This window comes from Arachis hypogaea, chromosome 17 (genome assembly GCF_003086295.3).
Source record: "Arachis hypogaea cultivar Tifrunner chromosome 17, arahy.Tifrunner.gnm2.J5K5, whole genome shotgun sequence".
In the NCBI taxonomy this organism is placed as follows: domain Eukaryota; kingdom Viridiplantae; phylum Streptophyta; class Magnoliopsida; order Fabales; family Fabaceae; genus Arachis; species Arachis hypogaea.
In genome coordinates, this window is record NC_092052.1 from 26,824,536 (window position 1) to 26,849,481 (window position 24,946).

Below are 24,946 nucleotides of genomic sequence, written 5' to 3' on the forward strand. Positions count from 1 at the left end.
AAGTAAAATTAAAAAATATATATAAAAAAACATTAAATGATAAAAAATTATATTTTATCAAATAATTAAAAAAAATTGAGAAATTTTACTTTTTTCTAATTTTTTTAAAATATTATTAATACACTAAAATTAATTAAAAAATAATCATTATATATAATTTAATGTATAATTTAATTTATGTTTAAATATATATTTTATATTTTAATATGTATCTTATCTTAATAATTAATAATTAATTTTAATAATTGATTTAAATATATACTTAATTTAATTTTTTTTTTCAATATTTTTGGATACTAAACCTCTTTATTTTATACTAAATCGGATTGACTTCAATTTCTACAAGAATTTAATTGTTGAGATTAGACTTGGAATGACAACTATTAGTATATGTATCCGTACATTAATATATATATTCAATTTATGTTTTTATTAGTATTTTTTTAAGATTATTTTTTATTAATTTATTTAATTAGTATTAAAATAATTAAAAATCTTAACTTATCTTTTTAATTATTCTCTTATTTATAAATAAATAAAATTTTGCATTTTTTGTCTTTTTAATGTTTTAAAAAAAAAATATATATATATATATATATATATATATATATATATATATATTTAAATTCTTACTCAATTAAATATTAAAAAGATGAATTAAGTCTTCTAATCATTATTCATATTTTATTATTCTATATTATATTTTGTATAAATATTTTTCAGTAATTACTAAAAAGTACAAATTTATATTACATATTCATATATGATCAATAAAAATTAACATACATGTTAGAATGTAATATTGTAATTATAAATAAAATGACTAAAATAAAAATATTAAAAATTAAATAAGATAAAAATGTATATTATTATTTTCTTAAATAAATAAATATAAAAATATTAATTCGAATCATTATCAAATTTTTCTTCCAACCCTAGCTACTTATTATTCAAAATCTCAATTTGACAATTTCCATGATTCAATTTTTATTATATTTCGATTAGATTCTCTAATATATATATATATATATATATATCACAACTCTTTTTTTCAAATTTGATGTAAATAGTAAAAACCCAATTCAAATACCACATCAAATCATCCCAAGTTATTAACTTTTTTTGACCAATATTATTCAATAATATGTTGTAAATAATCTCCTCAAAACTTTTAAATCGTATAAATATAAATGAATGATTTTAATTATTAATAGAATTATATATATATATATATATATATATATTAAAATGTTACAAATTTATAGACCATTCTTTTTAATAATTAATTTTAGAAATAAAAATGCTACTCAACCAATATTTATTCAGCAAACACCTCAATTTATATATTATATAATTCAATTTTTAATAACATAAAAAATTAATTTTGAATATTACAGTTAATTTTTTTAATTATTTTATAAATTAACTTTTTATATTTCTTCTCAACTAACACCAAATTCTAAAATAATTGCTAATTGATATCATGTATATTGATTTTTTTTATTTCTGTTTCTTCTTCGCCGTTTTAAATTATTTCTTCTTCTTTACTCAAATTCCCATGGCACTGTTTCACCCTCAATTCATTTTTCTTTTTATATATTCATCTATCAATATTCATTTTAAAGTCAATCATTTTGAAAATTAAACATATATCATAAAATGTCACATTATCATATTTCACACCTAATCTTACCCATATAATTATATCTTAATTATTTCTTTTAATTGTTTCTTTTTATAAAAAGATATAGCTAGTAAAACCTAATTTATTATATTTTTATTTTTTTTTTCCTATTATATACCCAAAGGTGAGGATTAATTCTTCCTTTAAAGGAATATATAGAAAGGAATCAATCGAAAACATAAATCAAAATATGTCATATCACAGAATTTTAGGGTATATCTGTAATATTTATATCAATAATTTGATTTCTATTGATATTAGTTACATCTCTTAATTGATTATTTTTTTTATAATTAAAATCCTTAATTCATTACACTTTTATTTTTCTATTTTATTTTATGATTGATTCTTCCTTTACTCAATCTTAAATATTCAAATATCTATACTCATAATTGATTTATTCTAATAAATAAATTATAATTCAAATGACATAATCTTCTCATACTCACTTAAGAGATCGCGAGTTCGAATCTCCATCTTTGATAAAAATTGATTTTTTTTGTGACTAAATAGAAAAGAACGAAAAAAAAGAGACAAAACCAAATTAATTGGCTAGGGTCATATCTAAATCTATTAGATGTTGAAGCTCACTCCATAGTTGGCTCCAATTCGAGTGAATGTCCACAACAGAAGCAGCTGCTTTAGTCATACAATCTGCAACACTATTTGCAGTCCTCTGAATTAAAAGAATAGAGACTCTCCAATTCCAATTCATAACCTCCTGTATATGCTTTGCCAAATCCCATTCCGGAATATCCTTACCAAGCATTCTTTGGTTTTCCAAGAAAAGAGCTTCTAAACAGTCTGTTTCACAAATAACCTCACGAAATCCACTCTCCCAAGCAAGAAGTAAATCTCTCCAAATTGCATACAATTCAGCAAAAAGAACACTACACACTTCGACTTTTTCAGTGCAACCTTTCAACCAACATCCATCAGGATTGTGAATGATACAACAAAAACCAGCATAGCCAAAAGGAGCAAAACAACTAGCATCACAATTCAATTTAACAGAATGAACTGGAGGTGGAACACAATGCAAACAAAGCGAAGGAGGAGACAAAGATTGATGCATAGCAAAAATATTGCGAAACTCCCTTACTGAACTACGAATCAAACTCACCACTTTACTAGCACTCCAAGAATCATCTATATTAAATAAGTCATGATTCCTGCTTCTCCAAATCCACCAGATGGTCGAAAAAAAAGAAAAACATATCCACTCCTTGCACCTCTGTAGAGCCAATCATGTAAATTCGAGTTATCTGAACACAGGCCTAAAAGGTTCCAGACCTCCTTGGCACTAAGGCACTCCTGAAGACAATGAAGAATGGATTCAGAACTATTCTGACACCGATGACAGGTGCTAGATAAAGATAAACCATGACCCAAACGAAACTCTGCCGTAGGAATAACATTATGAAGACTGAGCCAAATCAAGAACTTATACTTCTCAGGAATATGCAGTCGCCATACCCACAACCAATTATCATGCTCATTCCAGTCAAATTTTCTTTTGGCTAGCCAACTGTACCCACTCCTAGGTGAGTAGAGTCTAGAAGATGCCACACCCCACGACCAACCCGAACTCTCTCCAGCATTCAAATCCGGATTATAAGTTCAAACGTTGTTTGACATCTTCTGAAATGATAGAGAAAATATCATGGAGATTCCATTGACCATCTTTTCAAACGTCTCTAATAGTTAAATCAGAGTCAGATATATGTACAAAAGGGACATCTTGAACAATTGGGGCCTCAATACTCCAATTGTCAAACCAAAAAGATTGATCAAGTGACGCAACGCACCAAGAGAAGGCATCGAGCACCAAAAGCCTTTGAGATACTCTTCCAAACATGAGAAGCATTGCAAGGGACAGGCCATCTAAAATTCCCTCATTCCTCAGATACTTTCCCCTCAATAGAGCAACCCAAGGTTTGTCCTGACAATTGCCAAACCAATTTACTAAGTAAAGATATATTAACACACGCAGGATCTCTAACACCCAGGCCACCAAATTTCTTTGGAGTGATCACGGTCCTCCAATTAACAAGAGAAAGACCTCTACCATCAACTTGACCCTTCCAAAGGAACTGTCTCATCATAGAAGACAATTTATCGCAAACCCAATTCAGAAAAAAAGATACCTGCATATGATAGACAAGAATGGATGCTGCAACAGAATTGATCAGGCAAAGTCTCTCTGCTTTATTTAAAAGCCTTCCTTTCCAATTAGCTAATCTTTCCCTTACATTTTGAATCACCGAATGAAAAGAAGCCCTACTGGTACGGGGAATGATTAAGGTTAACTCCAAGATATCTTCCTAAGTCCAAAGCAAAACGTATTGAAGAAACACTTGTAAAAATATCTCTTCTACGAGCAGTCACATTTTTAGAACAAAAAGCTTTATACTTTTCAAGATTCACTTTCATGCCAGATGCCTTGCAAAAAATGTTAAGAGATTGCATGACCATTTAGACCTGACTCTTTGTAGCCTGACAGAAGAGTAAGAGATCATTTGTAAACATCAAATGAAAAAAAATTTGGGCCACCCTTAGTGACAGAAACTGGTTTTCACACACCCTCGACCACCTTATGAGATATATAGCAAGCAAGTCTTTCCATACAAAGTACAAATAAGTAAGGAGACATTGGATCGCCCTGTCTAAGCCCCCTTCTAGGAGCAAAACTATCCAATCTATTCCCATTCCACATAATAGAAAGAGATGATGCACGGACACAATTCATAATCAAATTAACAGTGATGATAGGAAAACCAAAAGCAATGAGAGTACTCTCCAAAAACCTCCAATCCACCCTATCATAAGCTTTTTCAAGATCAATTTTAAAAGCAAGAGTACCTTTCTTGTATTTTGTGTGCTTCATGAAATTCATAATTTCTTGGGCCACAATAATATTATCAGGAGCACCACGACCCGTAATAAAACCTCCTTGTAAAGGACTAACAATATCTGGAAGAAAAGGCCGAAGTCGATTAGTCAATACTTTGGTGATAATTTTATAAACAACATTACACAAGCTAATAGGCCTGAAATCCTTCATAAAGGTAGGGTTATCAATTTTAGGAATAAGCACAATCAGAGTTTTCATGATGCTAGGATTTAAGTACTCTCCCAAAAAAGTGCTCCGGACAATATTCCAAATCTCAGTGCCTACTATCTCCCAATATTCTTTAAAAAAAATAAGCTTGAAAGCCATCTGGACCAGGAGCCTTAAAAGGGCTCATACTGAATACTGCTAACTTGACTTCCGCAAAAGAGACAGGGTCAATTAACCTAGCACAAGTCTCAGTGCTTAGAGTGGGTATCGGAACATCCCCTAAACAATCAATTTCAACCTCTTTCGTTGTACCAAAGAGATTCTTGTAAAAAGAGAGAGCTTCTTCCTGGAGAATATCTGGATCAGTAGACCAAGACCCATCTCTAACATATAATCCATATACTCTATTATGGTTTCTATGCACCAAAGTCTAAAGATGAAAGAATTTAGTGTTTCTATCCCCATACTTGACCCACTGCTCTCTAGATTTATGGTACCAAAAAAGTTTCTCTTGCAATAAAAGCCTATTGTAATATTCCCTCGATTCAGCTTCTTTAATTCTCAAAGATAACACATCAGTAACCTCCAAACGCCGTTGAATCTGATCAATCTGATATTCCAGCTTACTTTTTCGCACAAAAATATTTTCAAAAATCTTTGAGTTGAAGTCCAAAGAAGCCTATTGAACCATTTTAAGCCTTAACGCCTCGAAACTCTTGATTCCAAGCCTTACTAATAACATGTTTATAAGAAAGATGTGTTTCCCACACAGCTTGGAACCTAAAAGGACGAGAACCTTTCACTCTGGGGCCACCATGACAATGAACTAAAATAGGACGATCAGAATGAAGCCTGCTAAGAATTTCAGAATAACCCTCAGAAAATATTGTCATCCACGCCTCATTAACTAGAGCTCTATCCAACCTTTTAGCCAAGTCCCTACCAGCCTGAACTGCTCTATACCAAGTATATTTTCTACCAGTCACTTTAAGATCAAAGAGCTCACAGTCATCTAGAGTAGTAGCTGATTGACTAGCTCTGTGAGAAGAAAAATAAGCACCTGTACTCTCGTCTGGTGCCACAATCTCATTAAAATCACCAACAACCATCCACGGTCCATTATGGCCTGAATTAATAGAACGCAAATGATCCCAAATCATACTTCTTTTTTCGAATTGAGGACTCCCATATACAGCACTACAAAGCCAAACTAAGTTACCCACACTCACTTTCACTGTGATACATTGGTCAATTTGATCAATTTGATCAATAACCATACAAGAAGCATTAGCAATAGAAGATAGAAACCAAATGTCACCCCTGTGTCCTACTGCTTCCTCAATACTAACACAATGAAAATCCAACTTATCCCAAAAATTCTTCAAATTATTAAACATGGTATGAGTCTCAAAGAGAAAGAAGAAAGATGGTTTATATATTCTCACCAAATTTTTGCAATGCACACGAGCCATCTTGTTAGACGCACCCTTCACATTCCAGGCTATGATATTGAAACTATCCATAAAAACAGCAAAAAGGGAGCTCCAATAACAAACCCGAGACTCAACATGATGTCCCTGTCTTCGACGATCCTGCCTTTAATGGACTCTCAAGTTGCAGCCCAATTTCCTCCGTCGAAACTTGCGCTATATCCGCTGTCGATGCTCCATCCTTATCTACTGGTAAATTCTGCAAAGAGTTTGGGTGAGGACGCTTTTGCACAGTGCCATTTGTTGTCTCACCTTGCTGCTGATGATGAACATTGTGCCGGGTCCCCAAAGAAGCTACACTAACCGGTTTTTCAATATTGATGCCCCTGCTTAATTTTATTTTGGATCCAGTAGCATGTGTTGTACGTTGGTGATTAGACCTTGTCCAAGTATTGGTAGCCTTGTTAGGAGTCTTCTTTGCTTTTGGTTGGACCTGATGGGTGCTAGGAGAAGGCTTTTGACCCATTCTATACTTTCCTTTCCTAATCACTTGAGTCCAGCCTTCCAAATCCTCATGTTGTGCATGGTCTACATGAACAGCATGCAAATCACTCTCCACCAAATCTGAGACAGCAACATTTACAGTCTCATCTCCAAGATTCTTGCCAAAATTAAAACTTGCCTTTTCCACATGTACTGGATTTTTTGAATTTGAGCTTTCTGGCTGCTTTGCTACATCGCCGACCACCTTGGCATTAGTTCCTCCTCCCGCATTGCTGTCAGTCTTGCACACCTTCATATCATGACCAAACTTGAGACAGGAGCCACAAATAAGGTGAAGACTTTCATATTCAACCTCATATTCAATACCTTCAACAAGAATCTTCTTAGTTACTGACAATCCTAAATCTATCTGAGCACAGGCTCGAGCATATCGTCCTCTTTCAGCTAATTTTGTTGCCAAATCAACTTTAACGGAAATGTCTGCAGCCGCAATACGGAGTATTGCATCTTCTTGGTAGCACCAAATTGGTAATCCAAAAATTCTAATCCACACTAAAGTTGCTCCAAAACAGTTTTCACTTGATCTAAATTCTTGATCCCAAGGCTTCACAGCCACATAATTTTTCTCGATCATCCATGGATCTCCTAAGAGAACCTTTTCTCGCTCCTCAACCACATCAAACTTCACAAGAAAATAGTCAAATTCCACGTCCAATAAATCAAAACCTCCCTTAATCCGCCATACCGTTCGGAGTTTATGAGACAATGCAGTGTAGCTATAATGTTTACCTAACAACTTAATCACTATAGCATCTTTATAAGGTTCTGCCAAACATTTCTTAGCTTATTGGGTAAACGTGGCACTCGGTGGCAAGAGATCTCCTTGCTTTCCAGAAACTACCGCAATGTTATCTCCCGACAAAGTTTCAACGAGTGAACAAGTTTTAGCAATCTTGGAACCCACAACTTTGTCCCTGAAAGAAACCTTCAAAGGCTTAGAAACCCCTCCCGAAATATGATCCTCCTTTTTCCCTGATGCAAGCCCTCCCCCGCTCTCCCCCTTATCTCTTCCGCCGATATTATCGGCTGCCTCACCGTGTTTCACCTTCAAAGTCTCTTTCCCGCTCACTCCACCGCTCATCTTCGATTTTTAAAATTGTATTTGTCCCCAATATTTTACGTACAAAGATAGTATTCTATCTTTTTCTCTTACCAAGAAAAAACTAATTTTTTTTTAGAATATATTTTCTGATTAATTTTTTATAAATAAAATTTCTAATTTATTACATTTCAATTTTAAATTATATCAGATAATTGATTTTTTTTAAATGGATTATTAGTACAAAAGAATCTATTAAAAATTTGTATCAACATACTATATGTTCTCAAGTTTTTTTTGTCAAACTCTATCTCTTCTATATATATATATATATATATATATATATATATATATATATATATATATATATATAATTGATTACATTACAATATTTCAATTATATTTTGTAATTGATTCTTTCTTTAAATAGATTTATAAAAATATTCAAATATTTGTATCCACACATATAATTAAATTTCCTTCTCAATTCTACCTATTAAATCCTCTATATCCAATATTAATACTTCATTATATCTTAATTATTTCCGTAATTAATTCTTTTTTATAAATAAAATATCTAATACATTATATTTTCAATTTATATCAAATGATTGATTTTTTTCTTAATGGAATAATATATCGATTAGAAATCATTAAACCATGTATTAATATAGAAATATATAAATTAGAATGATTAAGAGTATAATTGATAATTATTAGCATTTTTATTATTAAATATTAATTTGTGTATAATTGAATACAAGATATTTTTTTAAAAAATAATTAGAAAGAGAGAAATATACATGCTGACATCATAATGTGTCATGTTAGCATATTTGACGCTAAATTACTACCTTTTAAAAGATAATACATAGATACATAGATTTTTTTTTTGTCTCCATTTTTGTTAAAAAAAATGTGCTATATTTTTTTCTATAATATTCTTGGCTGTATATAATTTATCAAAAAAAAATTTCAAGATTTAATCCCATGATCTTTCGTTCACTTATAAACTATTTACTGTCTCAACTAATTTAATTTTTTATTATTTTTATACATATTTCAATAAATAAAAGAGTGAACCAATAAATATTTTAGTGTTTATTGATATACTAATATATATAATAGAAATATGAGAAAAGTTAGTGTCTCAATTAAATTATAAACCATTTACTATCTCAATTAATTCCATTTACTTTTTTTATATATTTAATAAATAAAAAAAATAAACCAATAAATAGTATCTCTTGATAAGATGATATACTAGCATATATAATGTTAGAACAAAAGAATTTTACATAGATAATTAATTGTATATTATTATATCAATAAAAGTAATTAATCATTACAATTATTATTTAAAAAATTATGTGTAAATATCTTTATCCTGTTAATAAATCAAACTTAAACTATGTATACATATGCGAAAGAGGAAAATACAAAAAGTTTTCTTCTTAGATGGTTGGTTATGATATTTTCAATAGTAACCTTTTATAAATGATAAAAAAAAACCTATATAGTTACTGTTTGATCTTTATTTTGAGTAAAGGTTTGCTTTTCCCTAGCACAAAATCTGAAATTAGGATTTATCTCGTGAGGTGTACTAAACATAATTATTAGGAAAAAAAAAAAAGGAAAGAAAGAAAAAGCGTATACCTAGTTTTCTCAAGGCAATGCATTTGAGAGCATTACATAAACAGAAGAGGAATATACATATTTGTCAATTCCATTGGGGAAGACAATTTGGTTACTACACAAGTTTCTGACAACTTTTGTCAAATTTAGTGCATTTGCTATAGCTTCGCAGAACACCACCAACGCTCTTCAATTCTTGAAATGCTTGTATGGTCTCCGGATCAAAGCCACCTGCAAACTGAAATGCCATGGCAGCTAATCATGAGTTAGGTAAGAAAAAAAATAATGTTAAGTTTTCAACACATTTAGGATATTAAAAAATCCAAATTATTTGGAGATGAGAAGAGCAATATAAATGTATTTGTTATGTGATAAAAATTTGTTTAAATTTTGTTATCTTATTTTCATTTCTTATTTCCATTCTTGGAAACAAAATGAAAAAAAGAACTTTAATGAATGAGTCAACAAGTGAAATAACAATTGGAGGTCTTCTATGAAAGTTTTCAGTTTTCAGTTTTCACTCAAATTTCAACCCTTAGCCAAACATGGCCATTAGGAACTACCTGGTGTACCCGGAATGCAAATTTTACTCCTTGTAGTAAGAGGTTATCTTCTTGCAATGCTTCACGAGACTCCAATTCCTTAGTCACTCTTTTCATGAATTCTTTTGCCAACCTCAATGAACTTAGCTTCATCTATAGTGAATAATGAGACAAACATAAACCAAATCAATTTTTAGTTTTTCACCCTTAAATGGTGTAATAATTACTAATTAGATACGCCTCCTAAAAAATATTCTTTTCAAAAGGTTGAAATGATAATATGTGTGGATTAAATTTCTGTTGTTTGATCTATGTGAAATTGACCATCAAACAGAAAATAACTGCATTACAATGCATGATTTTATTAGATCAGGTTAGTTCTATCTTAAAGGCCAGAGGTTATAGAATAGATTAATTACATTTTTCTTTTTGTTACAAATAAACCAATAAATCAGACTTATTTCCTTGAGTGTTCTCTTTGCTTAGAACCAAATAGACATCACCATCTTGTATAGATTTGCAATTTTGCATAGATGTCAATGTCTTCCCTTTTCTAATTTTTATTTAAAAAAGTGACTTCTTTTTTATGTGCTATGATAGTTTTCTTTTATTGATTTTTGTTACAAGAATTTTTTTTAAGATTTAACTAAAATATACCTTAAAGACAATGATAATTATAAGATTATTGTTAATATAAGTTTATAATTTTTTTAATAAATACAAAATAAATATATTAAAATTTTAAATTTATTATATTTTTAATAAAAAAATTTTATTTCATAATTTTAATACATATTTTTATTGTACAAATAAGATATATTCTTTTATTCTTCGTTACTTGGATTACATTTTGTTCTAAAAACAAGACAAAACAAAATATTAAGAACAAAATACAAAAAAAAAAACATATAAAATTTAATATTTTTGTATTTTATTTAGTGACAAATTAAAAAGTTCATTTTATTTTATTTTTTCATTTAAAAAATTTAGAATAAAAAATATAATAATAAAAATATATTTATAATTAACAAAAAAATAAAAATAAATAAATAATAAATTATGTCTCTTATTAATATTTTTTATTCTCTTTATTATAATAAATACAAAATTAAATTCAATATCTTTAGATACAATGGATTTGTTGTCTATATCTATATCTGACAAATGCAGTTAGAACTCGGCACTTTTCTCATATTCTTTTGCAGCGAAGCAAAACCTTATTATTAGCTTATGTTATCATTTGTTAAACCATGAAAAATTATTTAATTATGTCCTAATATGCTAATTAATTACCTGACCAACGAGGCCTGTGTCCATCATCCAGTCCCACGGGATATGAAAATTCCTGTACTTGTTGGTAGTAATCTCCCTTGTTCTTTCTTTAGCACTAACACTAGTCTCCAACCTGCGATTTCAAGGCGGATCTTATAACAATTAATTCAAACATATCACACAAAACCTTACTCAGATAATCACAATTAAAATGTGTACATGCTCGCCTGTCTTGCAACGCATGAATCCTCTTCAAAGCTTGAGGCAGAGCCTCTTTGGGATTGTCCTCATAAGATGAAACTTCCAATTCAAGACTCTTCAGATCTCGGTAGTTACAAGCCGCTTCGCGAAGCGCATCAACTTTTTGTTCCGGCCATTGTGGAAAATGCTTCAGCACTGATCTTTCATCCACCAATGAAGACAGTTCTCCGTCCAGCCACCTGATGAATGCCTCCACCTCTGAAATATCCGAAAACGACGTTGATTCCACCTCTTTGATTAACAAATTCACGAACTCGCCTTGTCTTTGAACTTCACATTTTATCTGAAAAGAAACTTCAGTCTCAGGGTGCGTGTTAGAGATATAAACATTCATTGAGTTAGGAACTCAACTTACAGCGGATAGGTAAGACGAGCGGTTTTCGATTTCTTCAATCATGTTTCTGGTGAATGCTAATGCAGGGATTCCTCCATTAAGGTTTATTCTGTTTTCCGTGTTGGCTTCCTTCCTCGTAAGGGAACGATAGAGCTCGATAACTTCTGGAACACGTCGCACCGCCTTCAATCCCATTGATGATTTTAGCAGAGCCGGAGGAGGCGGAGGCGGCGCTCCGGGCTGCAACTTGTTATGCGAAGGAAGAAGGAATGAAGGCGGACTTGGCGGCGGATTTGGTACCTTTGTTACAGAACCCTCCTTTATTGAATCTTTGAATTCTTGATTTGTAAGCACATTCTGGTTTTCAGGACACTTTTCTGCCATAACGGCTGCTTTGTGTAGCTGTGAATCTGAATTGCTGTCGTCTATTGACTTATGGATCTTCTTCCACAGCATGGATTTTCTCTCCACGTTGTGTGCTTTCAGCGAAACTATCAGCGACTTCAAGCGCGCCACTTCTTGCTTGAGCTCCAGGTTTTCCTTCTCGAGTAACTCATTCTTTGACATTTGAACTTCAGTTATTTTCTTCTTTGGTGAAAAGATCTCAGACTCACTCTCTTCTTTCAACATTTTCTCTCCTTTCCTCATCAGAAACATAGCCATAAAGATTGATTATCACTTACCAATTCAATTTGATATCTCTCTGTCAATTCTATGTGTTTGGTCTTGCTTTTGAAGTAAGGTTTTGTCTAAGATACATGTCACAATACCCTCAAATAATGGGCATGCTGGGAGTAGTTGTTTTGACAAGGGTAATTTCGACATTTCAAAAAAATAATGCTCTTTGCTATGAAGATTTAATTATGATGCCTTTATAACAAATTTTTTGTCATGGAGGAGAGATTACTTGGGTTTGCTGGCATCGCTACTGAGTGATAGCTGCCTTTAGAAATGCTATGTTAGGTGCAACCTTAAATACTTTGGTCAAATTTACTCTTTCTTTTTACGGTTTTAATTTTGAATTTTTAAAATTAATCCATTTGCTTGCTTTCTAATCTGCTGTATTGTCACATATCTTTGAGGGTTAGTGTCACAATAATAGTGCACAAGTCTGTTATATGATGACCTCATATTGAAGCATTATTATTATCTAAAATCTAGCAACACTTGTATTTAAAACATTTCTCTCCAATTCTCTGTTAGTGGATAGAATACAATCAATCTAAGAAGACACAATAATTGTGTATGTAAATGTTAGGGGACACCTTTGCAAACGTCTCATGTCCAAGTGTAGTTTTGGGTATGGTGGTGTCATAGGGCCAAAATAGTCTCATGGTGATGGTTGGTTGCCTTTCATCTTTTATGACTTATGAGTCAGTGCCCTTTTCTTTAGGCTGAATGGCATTTGGCTATTCTTTGCTTGTGAAGCAAAAATGAGAGGAAAGGACAAAATAAAGGAGGTGGAAAAAACAATGTGTACAATATATACAGTTAGAGAGTGGTTCTTTGGAATGGTAAACATTTTCACAAGAAAAAGAAAGGCTTTGATTACTACATCATACCAAATGAGATCCCTATGATATCTACTATATTTTATTTCATTATTTTTTCAATTTTATTATTTAGTCTTCAAAGGCTCTTGTGAACTCATGTAGCTCCTTTTCTTTCTTCCTACTCCTTCCTCATACTTCAATTCAATCACCGCCCTTCTTACTCACCCCAAAGTGTCAGTGATGTGGATTGTGTTTGTCTATGACTTTTGAGGCTAAGTTCCCATCTTTAGATGAAGAACGTGAAAAGTATAAAAAATCTACATCTTCGTCAAGATTAATCATTAAAATTAATTATATATATATTATTTTATTTATTTTTAATATATATTTTGTATCATAATATATTTTATATTATTGATTGATTTTGATATACATCTAATATGGTCAAATATATATATATATGTTTGTTTGTTTGGACGTTATTAAATTAATAAAATAATTTTTTTTTAATAATTTTTTTTATCTTTTAGTGTATTTGGTAAATTTCTAATAATAAAAATAAAAATACTAGAAAAATAAAAAATATCTTTTTTAAAAAATTATAGTTTACATCTTTTTTTTTAATTTTTTTTTAAAAAAATATACTTTTTACATTATAAATAAATAAAAAAGTACTTTTATCTTATTTTACCCAAATATAATTGATAAATAAAAAAATCTTTTTACGATATCCAAACTTAAAATTATTTTTATTTTTATAAAAGATCTTTAAAAAAAATTATTAAAATTTTTTTTTTTTAAAACTACGTTCAAACAAGCTCTAGCTCTAAATTCTCAAGTGATAGTTCTAAACTTTGAACAATTACAAAGTTGTTATTCATAAGTATATATTCTGAATTTCTAATAACTCAACATAACTAAGTCCTGACCTGTTAAGAGGTTTGGGTTCTCCTAATATTTTTATTTTTGATATTTCAGTATTTCTAATATTAACATTTAAATTTTGTAAAAGAACTAAGACATTATCATCTTAACTAATTTCATCAAAATAATAAACTCTAATTGTTAAAAAATAAATAAATGGAAAATTCATATTCGTTCACGTATTAGGTGCCAATAGTATCATTTCTCCAATTTGAGTTTCTCAATTATGTCTGCACTAACACCAACTCTTGACTTATTTACACATACATCACTACTAGTCGATTGGGAAAATGAAAAAAAAAAAAAAAAAAAAAACATGAGCCGATAATTAAGTTATTAAGTTATGTACTTACTCTAATTGTTTATGTAGTAGTTTTTTTTTTTTTTTTTTTTTTCTGTTTTTGTTTTTCTTTCCAATGCGGGTTGCTGGGAGATTATTAGCAAACGCCAAACAACGATCCTATTTTTTTATGTATTAGTTCTAAAGGAGTGTAATCTCTAAATATGACCGAATATATATGTTATACAGAATTGTGCGACAACAGAATATGATATTGCTGTTTTGATTTTTTTTTTTAATTTAAAAAATGATAAAACGGCATTCCTGCTTTATATTTTTTGAAAATTAAAAATGATAAACGATAAAATGACATTAATATTTTGTATTTTTAAAAATTAAAAAATATAATAAATAACAATTCAACACTATTAAATTGTGTTTATGTTATATTTTTCTACATGTGTGTAAAATAAAAAAATCATTAAATATTTTTTAAAATACAAAAATTATTCCGATATTTAAAAAATTTAGCCACAAATAACCATATTAATTATACACTAAAATTATTTATCTGTGTGAAATATATATTAAAATAAAAAATAATTAAATTATATATAATATTTAATTTTAATAATTGATTTTATTATCAAGTATACCGTTCATTTTTTAAGTAATGGAGACTCAGCATGTATTATGCAGAGTTATAGAATAGTAGTGTATTTGGGGGATGATTTTTTTTAATTATAAATTATAAATTGGAGGCTCAGATTTAGCGGATATAAAATTTGATAAAAAATTGAAGGTCCGATATGTGGCGTGGTATATTCAAATTCAGGGAGTGCACCAATTAGAGTCTTCAATTTATGTAGGTTTTTTTTTTTTTTTTTATGTTAAATGTGAAGCAAATTAGTTTTATAAAAAATAAAATTATAAAATTCAAAAAGTCTAAATTAGTGGGTCAAATTTGTAAATTAAAAAGAATTTTAATTACGAGAATGCAAAACTGAGAGTTAGATTTCTATAAAACACACACACACATATATATATATATATATATATATATAACCTATCATAGAAAAATTTTCTATCAGAATATTTAAGATTAGAATCATATTTTTTAAGGTAATACTCTAATAGCGCATTTACCAGTTAAAAGATAAAAAATATGAGTAGTTGGATAATATTTTTTTACTAAAGCTATTACTAAAGTTGACTGACTTTGGATCACTTCAATATGAGATACGTGATAAAATTCAGTGATCCGCAAGACAAATTTGACAATTGGTTTGTAACTAAATTAATTTTAACTTAATTATCATTATAACTAATTTTGTTATAAAAAATTTTCATGCAAATCATATAGATCTTATTTCTAATAACACATACTAATAATATATATACTTAATAAATAGGTTTACCGTACACACATACATACAAGTATAATTAATAAATTAAACTAATAATTCTAACTTATATTCTCATACAATTTAAAATAATTAATTAAATTATCCATAAATCCTAGTTAAATTAAACTATATTAATTTAATTATTAACATTACTTAATTAAATTGTTATGGCACTGACCCTAAACAAAAACCAATAAATATTCCAATATGAAGTATCATCAGTCAAATTAACCAACAAACTAAATTCTAATTCCCTTCATACTCTAATATATACAATTAATAAACCCATAAAATAAATCTAATTAAATTCATTAAGTCATAACGAATATAGCTCTAAATTTTATTCACCCACATATTATTATTATTAACATAAATTAACTATATATATGACTAATATTTATCTTCACACAATATATTTTAATATTACCATTTAATTACTATAAATAATATTGAATCTACAATATTATTATTTTAATATTTACTCTGAAAAAAAAAATACTTACATAATTAAGTTGACTAAGATAGTTAATAATATAACGTTTAAGACGATCAATTTCTTTAATTTTTATTTATAAACATTGTGATTTTGGTTAAATACAAAGTTTGATTTCATGTTCTACGAAAAATTGAAAGTTGTTGAGAGGGTATTATGCTGAGTGAAGATAATGAGAATGAGAAGGATCAACGAGGGAGAGAAGAAAGAGAGGAGCCTCCCATCGCACACGAACTAGCTGCATGCGTGACACCTGTACAATGCCACAAATCTAAGGCTTAAATTTGTGGAACACTTCCTTACCGTTTGTTTTTTTTTATTCAATTCTGTTCGTCAGATTAATCATGGAGAACAAATCTGAAACTCAAACTTGAGAAGTTATCATGTTCGTCCCATTTTCATCAACTCAAATCTGATTATCGCACGTGTGTTTTTGTTATATATAAATTTGAGGGTCTGATTTATTCGCAATGTTAATTCGCTTATTTGTAGTAAAAAAAATTGAAGGTCTGATTTTTTTTTTTATATTACTTCTATTTTCACGAATAACACACAAAACTCTAATAATGGTGGAAAATATCGCTGTTAGTGTAATATAAAAATTAAAAAGCACTCAAGTATATATACACCTAATATTTTGATTAGGAATTTGGAAGGGGATATTTCACCTTCAAGTTTCAACTTTTGTTATAGGTAGAATTTATAGGCCTGGACTATAGATTTGGCTTCACATGTTACTCTTGGCATAGCTGTTGACATCTTATTGGGAAAATAGATAGAAAGCACAAATCAGCTGCATGCCATCAAGTTATAAATAGCCCTACCCTATATATATGGAGTATCTAGCTGAAGCTTCTCTTGTAGGCAAAATAGATTCATTTCATCAGCTCCTGGATTTGTAATGTCATCTATTATCATTATGAATATGAATATGCTCAACAAAATAAAGTCTTCTAAAATGAGAATAGGTGTAAAGTTATTTATTTATTTATTTATTTATTTATCTAAAAAAAACAAAAATACACTTGAAAGTTCACACGCTGGACACGATTACACTTCAATCATTTAATGAGTCACACATGCATACCATTTATACACTCCGGCGAACACAATAATTTTTGTGTTTATGTTTTTTAGGAAGAAGAGAGAAAAATACACCTGAAAGTTCACACGCTGGACACAATTACACTTCAATCATTTAACGATGCCGCACGCCGATCGCCAGAAGGATAAATGTGTCCGTCGGAGTGTATAAATAGTGTGCACGCGTGACTCATTAAATGATTGAAGTGTAATCGTGTCCAGCGTGTGAACTTTCAGGTGTACTTTTGTCCCTTTTTCCTTTATCTTTTAAAAAATTATTTGAATTACTTTTGTTGAATTCACAAATGAATCGATTGATCAAAGATTATGGCATATTATTTACTTACTTTATCACTATCTTTTGATATTTTTTTGGACTAATTCAATTTTTGTAAATATTAAATTAATTTATATCTCTTAGAATTAGAATTATTTTATATTTCTAGGAGTGCCATTGTTTCGAAGATGATAGAGACTCTTCTGGTTTTAGTTCCCAAGGTAGATTAACTGGTATCGATGAAAGAATTTAGACCAATAAATCTATATAATGTAATCTATAAGATCATTACTAATTAAAGTCCTACAGACTTCACCCTCATCTCACGAATATTGTTGGCCCTCTCTAAGGGGGTTTATTTCAAAAAGGGGAGCTCCAGACAACATGATTATAGCGTAAGAGGTTCTTCATTTCATGAAAAAACTAAGTCGAAGAAAGAAATTCTGACGTTTAAGATCGATTTGGAGAAAACTTATGACAGAGTTGATTGAAGGTTTCTAATCTATGAAATTCAGTTTTCCTATTCCTACAGTCAACCTAATTATGAGCTATCTCACTTCATCCTCGTTGTCTATTCTTTGGAATGGTGATAGATTGGATAGTTTTACTCTTAGTCGGAGTCTTCGGTAAAAAAAAATCTTATGTCTTATCTTTTTGTGTTGTGTATGGAGAGACTATCCTGCTTGATTAACCATCAAGTTAATAGGGGACGGAAGAAGCCGGTTGCTATTTCTAGAGGGGTCCAAGGATTTTCTATCTAACGTTCGCCAATGATTTGCTTCTCTTTTGTAAAGCTGAGAAATGACAAGTTCATAATGTGATGGTAGCATTGGAGAGTTTCTGTAAAGCTTCCAGAATGAAGATTAATGTGGAGAAGTCTAAAATGTTGTGCTTCTGCAAATGTTTTCGCGACAAAGACAGAAATCTTTATTGGGGTGTCCTCTATTAGATTTGTCTAGAATCAGGACAAATACATTGGGATTACTCTTAATCATTCTAGGGTAATTGGAGCATCTTTTAATGAGATTCTGGATAAGATCCGGGAAATGCTAGCTAGTTGAAAAGGGCGATTACTTAACAAGGCAAAAAGGCTCTGTATGATCAATTCGGTAGTAGCTGCTATCTCTACTTACCGCATGCAAGTCTTTCTCTTTTTCAAAGGGATAACAAATTCTATAGCATCTATGATAAGAATTTTTTTCTAAAAAGGTCAAACTAATGGTAGGGGGCTAAATCTTGTCAGTTGGACGGTGTTGGTCACCCTTAAGAAGTTTGGTAGTTTGAGAATTAGAGACATGTTTTATGCTAATGTGACTCTTCTTGAAAAGCTAGTTTGGCAATTCTTTCATCATCCTCACAAACTTTGGGTCCAACTGTTGGTTGATAAATACCGATTTTCTTTGGGTGACTATTTCAACGATTTTAGGGATAACGGATCTTATATTTGGAGGAGTCTATGTAAAATTTGGGATATTTTGAACGATGATTTTGATTGGTGCATTGGAGATTTGGATCAGAATTTTTGATTCTCTAAATGGTGAAAAAAGGGGTCGCTTTGTAATGAAATGGATTACTGATGCGTGAGCATCTTTTCTATCTTTTTCTAGTGAGTTTGCATTCAAATTGTTGAGTTTAATCAAGAATTAATTATCTTTTAGCCACTATGAATGCTACTTTGATTCGTGTGCAATTTAGTTTATTTCAGGTAACATTCAGATGGATTTGACAGGATTTGTGTAGAAGAAAAGGAAGAAAGTGGATGATGCTGTCAATCATGACCTCCTTGCACTCTAACAAGCATAACTGGAGCTACAGGGATCAAATTAATGCGGTTCTAGTGGCATTGGAAAGCTAACTTCCAAAGCTTTCCAACAATATATAATAGTATACACTTTTCTTCCAAACCACACGGTGTTGGTGGCGCCAAACTTGGGATTCTCCAAGTTTGGCGCCAAGATGAAGAAAAAGTGGTATTGCATACGGTTGAAGTGGTGCCAAACTTGGGATTTTTCAAGTTTGGCGCCAACTTTAATGAACTTGGTGGTCCCCATTCATCCCAGAGGATCAGCTCGAGATGATTTATTTATTTCTGATTAAACTTTATTTTATTTACAAATAGGAAAAGATATTATTTAGTTTTAGAAAATATATTTTATATTAATTAGGATTAGATATAAAAGGGAAAAGAATCAGCCCTTCGGGTTTTTCTCCTCTCTTCTACCTCATTCCGCACTTTACAGTTTTATAGAATCATTGTTTTCTCTTTGAACCATGAGCAACTAAACCTCCACTGTTAAGGTTAGGAGCTTTGTCTATTGTATGAATTGATACTATTACTTTTCTATTTCAATTCATGTACTGATTTCTATTTCAAAAATTGTTTTCGCTCTTTATTTTATGAATCTAGGTGGAACGGAAGTATGACCCTTGTTCTAATTGAATTCTTGTAAAACTTGAAAAAGCTCTTTACTTGAACAACAGTTTGAAAATAATTTCTCCTAAATTTTGAATTATCTGGACTTAACGGGATACGTGACATATAATCCTCTTATATTTGGGTAATTAGGGTTTCTATGGCATATAAACTAGAATTGAACTTCATCCTCTAATTGGAATTAAGTGGCCAAGGAATTGGCGGTTGATGAATGTTAGAGGAGACTAAACAGGTCTAAGGAATTAGGGTTTAGTCACATATAGTTTGCCATGAATAGAATCTTGTATGATTAAAATAGTTAGTAAGAAAAGTCAATCCGGAAGATAGATATCTCTGAAGCCTTAACTGTTTTCTCCCATATTATAAACACCAATTTACTGCTTGCTTTCTAATTTCCTGAATTTACTGTTAATGCTTTTGAACTCTCAAAACACCATTTTCTATTTGTCTAACTAAGCAAATCACTTGACCATTGTTGCTTAATCCATCAATCCTTGTGGGATCGACCCTCAATCACTTGAGGTATTACTTGGTACGACCTGATGCACTTGCCGGTTAGTTTGTGGGTTATAAATTTCGCACCAAATTTTTGGCGTCACTGCCGGGGATTGACTGTGATTGACAACTATTAGTTGTTTGATTGCTTAGATTAGGAATTTTAGTTTAATTCTATTTAATTCTTGCTTTACAATTTTCGAAAATTAGTACTATTATTTTTTCTTAATTTCTGAAATTAAGTTTGGTGTTACTTAGTTAATTTTATTTTGATTTTCCTGTTTAATTTTCTTATTAAATTTCGAAATTCCTAGCTTGATTTTGGTCATTATTTTAAAAAATTTTAGCCTTAATTAGTAAGTATTTTTATTTTATTTCTTTACACAGGTTACCTCACTGGGAATTCTTTACACTCTGATGTAGAGAATCACATTTTTCCTATTTTTTGTCTGTTTATGAGCAGGAACTGGGACAAGGAACCTCTTATAGATTTTGATCCTGAACCTGAAAGGACTTTGAGGCGGCATTTGCAACAAGCTAGACTTTACAAGGCTAGTGAAAATTTGAGTGAAACTTCTGAAAAGGAAGCTGCAGAGTCCACCATGGATCAGAATCGTGCTGTGAATGCCAAAATGACAAATCTGAATGAGAATGAACAACCTAGAAGAGTGTTGGGCTCATACACTGCTCCCAATACAGATCTTTTGCAAAAGTATTGTGGTGCCTCCTATAGCTGCAAACAACTCTGAACTGAAGCCACAACTGGTCACTCTTGTGCAACAAAATTTTCAGTATTATGGACTCCCTCAGGAAGACCCAAATAAGTTTGTTTCTAATTTCCTACAGATTTGTGATACTGTGAAGACTAATGGAGTGAATCCTGAGGTTTATAAACTCATGCTCTTCCCATTTGCTGTGAGGGATAGAGCAAAGTTGTGGTTAGATTCTCAACCTAAGGAGAGTCTGGATACTTGGGATAAGGTGGTCACTGGATTTTTGACTAAATTTTTCCCACCACAAAAGCTGACTAAGCTAAGGGTGGAAGTTCAGACCTTCATACAGAAAGATGGTGAGACCCTTTATGAAGCTTGGGAGAGATTCAAGCTACTGACTAGGCAATGGCCTCCGGACATATTTTCTAAATGGACTTAGCTATATATCTTTTATGAGGGCTTATGTGAAATGTCCAAGATATGTTTAGATAATTCTGTAGGTGGTTCATTGCACATGAAGAAGACACCAGAGGAGACTACTGAGCTTATTGAGTTGGTTACTAACAACCAATATTTATACTCATCTAACAGGAATCCTATGAACTCTGGGACTCCTCAGAAGAAAGGCGTTTTGGAAGTAGAAGCCTTTGATGCTCTTTTTGCTCAGAACAAAATTTTATCTCAGCAGATGAATCTAATTACTCAACAATTGAGAGGGATGCAGGTTTCAGCTGTCAACACTTAAAATGTACCTCAAGAGACCCCTTATGACATGACTGGTAGCTCTATGAAAGGTGAGAATTATGATTATACTCAATCTTCTACTGAACAGGTCAATTACATGGGGAATGCTCCTAGAAATCCCAATAATGATCCATACTCAAAGACCTATAATCAAGGGTGGAGAAATCACCCAAATTTTTGGTGGAGAGAGCAACATCAGAGATCACAGAATTTTAACAATAATTCTCAGGGCGATTTTTAGCAGAACAATCAAAATAATCGCCAGTTTTAGTCTCATCAACAACAACCACCTCAGCAGGCAAATTCTTAGTCCCAGAAGAACACTGATTGGGAAGCACTATTGAATAATTTTATGCAGGAAACTAGAGCTTCCATCAGAAACTTGGAGCTGCAAGTAGGCCAGTTGAGCAAGCAAATACCTGAGAGGCCTCCAAGTACATTTCCTGGTGATATAGTGGTGAACTCAAGAGAAGACTGCAAGGCCATTCAATTGAAAAGCGGTAAAGTGACTGGTTTTGAGACTAAGGTCAATGATGAGCTAGTTGAAAAAGAAGCTCCAGAGGAGAAGAAAGAAGAGGTAGAGCACATCCCTCCAAGGTGTGTAGATAACCCATTCTCAGCCTCTCTTGACACTCATCTTACATTACCAAAGGCTCCTGAGTACAAGCCTAAAATGCCATATCCTCAGAGACTTCAGAAGGCTTCCAAAGACAAGCAATTTTCTAGATTTTTAGAAGTCTTCAAGAAGCTTCAGATTAACATTTCTTTTGCTGAGGCTCTTGAGCAAATGCCTCTCTATGCTAAATTCATGAAAGAACTGTTGACTAACAAGAGGAATTGGAAGGAAAAAGAGACAGCGGTGTTAACTAAGGAATACAGTGCTATTATTCAACATAACCTTCCTGAGAAGATGCAGGATCCAGGGAGCTTTGTAATTCCTTGCACCATTGGAGATGTCACTATTCAGAGAGCTTTGTGTGATCTTGGAGCTAGCATCAATCTCATACCACTTTCAGTGATGAAAAAGCTCCAAATTGAGGAGGTAAAACCCATTCGTATTTCTCTTCAACTTGTTGATCTTTCTATTAAATTTCTGTGGGGGTTGTTAAGGATTTACTTGTGAAAGTAGGGCCATTTATTTTTCCTGCTGATTTTGTTATATTGGATATGGAAGAGGATAAAAAATCCTCTATTATTCTTGGAAGACCCTTTTTAGCTATAGGTAGAGCTCTGATTAATGTGTAAAAGGGTGAATTAACCCTGAGGGTCAATGAAGAACAGGTGGTCCTTAATGTGTTTGAAGCCCTCAAATACCCTAATGATTTTGAAGGGTGTATGAGAGTTGATGTTGTTGAACCACTTGTTCAAGAGGTATTGGAAGCTGAGGTACTTGATGATCTTTTGGATCCTTTTTCTGAATATGAATTACTTGAGATTGATGATTCTCCACCCCAGAAGAACATGGTGAACATGCCTAAGGTCGAGGAAGAAGTCCCCAAGCTTGAGCTAAAGCCTTTGCCTCCTTCTTTGAAATATGTGTTCTTAGGTGAAAATGATTCATATCCAGTGATTATTAGCTTTTCCTTGAAACCTGGTGAGAAAGAGGCGCTCATTACAGTGCTCAGGGGCCATAAAACAGCTCTTGGGTAGACCATTGGTGATTTAAAGGGGATTAGTTCAACCAAGTATATGCACAAGATCCTTCTTGAAGATGATGCTAAACCGGTTGTGCAACCACAAAGGAGACTCAATCCAACTATGAAAGAGGTGGTCCAAAAAGAGATAATGAATCTATGGGAAGCCGGCATTATATACCCTATTTCTGATAGCCCTTGGGTGAGTCCTGTGCAGATAGTTCCCAAGAAAGGAGGAATGACAGCGATCAAGAATGAAAAGAATAAGCTAATTCCTACAAGAACCGTCACAGGATGCAGAATGTGCATAAACTATAGGAGGCTCAACACTGCTACAAGGAAGGATCACTTCCCCCTGCCTTTCATTGATTAGATGCTTGAGAGGTTAACTGGCCATGCTTTTTATTGCTTTCTATATGGATATTTTGGATATAACCAAATTGTAGTGGACCCTCAAGATCAAGAGAAGACGGCATTCACATGTCCTTTTGGAGTATTTGCTTACAGGAGAATGCCATTTGGACTCTGTAATGCCTCAGCAACTTTTCAGAGGTGTATGCTTTTAATTTTTTCTGATATGGTTTAAAAGTTTATTGAGGTATTTATGGATGATTTTTCTATTTTTGGTAATTCTTTTGAATCTTGCCTTAAGCATTTATCTTTGGTCTTGAAACAGTGTCAAGAATCAAACCATATTTTAAATTAGAAAAAATGTCACTTTATGGTCACAGAAGGTATTGTTCTTGGATACCAGATTTCAAGCAAGGGGATTGAGGTTAATAGAGCCAAGATGGAGGTAATTGAAAAATTACCACCACCAACTAATGCTAAGACAGTCAAAAGTTTCTTAGGTCATGCAGGATTTTACAGAAGATTTATAAAGGATTTTTCTAAAATTGCTAAACCATTGAGCAACCTACTAGTTGCTGATGTTCCTTTTGTATTTGATACTGAATGTCTGCATGCTTTTGAAACTCTAAAAGTAAACCTTACCTCTGCTCCCATCATAGCTCTCCCTGACTGGGATTTGCCATTTGAATTAATGTGTGATGCTAGTGATTATGCTATAGGAGCAGTTTTAGGACAGAGGCATGAAAAGCTTATACACGTCATTTACTATGCTAGTCGTGTGTTAAATGATGCTCAAA

At 31.6% G+C, this 24,946-nt stretch overlaps 2 protein-coding genes and 1 non-coding gene across 3 annotated transcripts; all 3 read right to left on the reverse strand.

The window, feature by feature from the left end:
- Positions 1-5,437: 5,437 nt before the first annotated feature.
- Positions 5,438-6,217, reverse strand: LOC140180541 (uncharacterized). Its single transcript, XM_072221764.1, has one exon. The coding sequence runs from the start codon at positions 6,215-6,217 to the stop codon at positions 5,438-5,440; it is 780 nt and encodes a 259-aa protein (XP_072077865.1).
- A 3,221-nt stretch (positions 6,218-9,438) lies between these two features.
- On the reverse strand, positions 9,439-12,671 carry LOC112767244 (INCREASED PETAL GROWTH ANISOTROPY 1-like protein 1). The gene is made up of 5 exons (XM_025813127.3): positions 11,844-12,671; positions 11,455-11,771; positions 11,249-11,360; positions 9,977-10,108; positions 9,439-9,651 (listed from the first exon to the last, which is right to left on the reverse strand). The coding sequence occupies exons 1-5, from the start codon at positions 12,483-12,485 to the stop codon at positions 9,529-9,531; spliced, it is 1,326 nt and encodes a 441-aa protein (XP_025668912.1). The 5' UTR covers positions 12,486-12,671; the 3' UTR covers positions 9,439-9,528.
- A 9,065-nt stretch (positions 12,672-21,736) lies between these two features.
- Positions 21,737-21,845, reverse strand: LOC112767858 (small nucleolar RNA R71). The gene has a single exon (XR_003185299.1). It is a non-coding gene; the product is annotated as a small nucleolar RNA R71 (small nucleolar RNA).
- Positions 21,846-24,946: the final 3,101 nt, after the last annotated feature.

Excerpts from the sequence above, each read along its gene's own strand:
- LOC140180541 (XM_072221764.1), bottom strand. The coding sequence starts at position 6,217 with ATGGCTCGTGTGCATTGCAAAAATTTGGTGAGAATATATAAACCATCT.
- LOC112767244 (XM_025813127.3), bottom strand. The coding sequence starts at position 12,485 with ATGGCTATGTTTCTGATGAGGAAAGGAGAGAAAATGTTGAAAGAAGAG. Across the intron at positions 11,772-11,843 it reads GCTCGTCTTACCTATCCGCT|ATAAAATGTGAAGTTCAAAG; the intron begins GTAAGTTGAGTT and ends GTTTCTTTTCAG. Across the intron at positions 10,109-11,248 it reads ACACAGGCCTCGTTGGTCAG|ATGAAGCTAAGTTCATTGAG; the intron begins GTAATTAATTAG and ends TATTCACTATAG.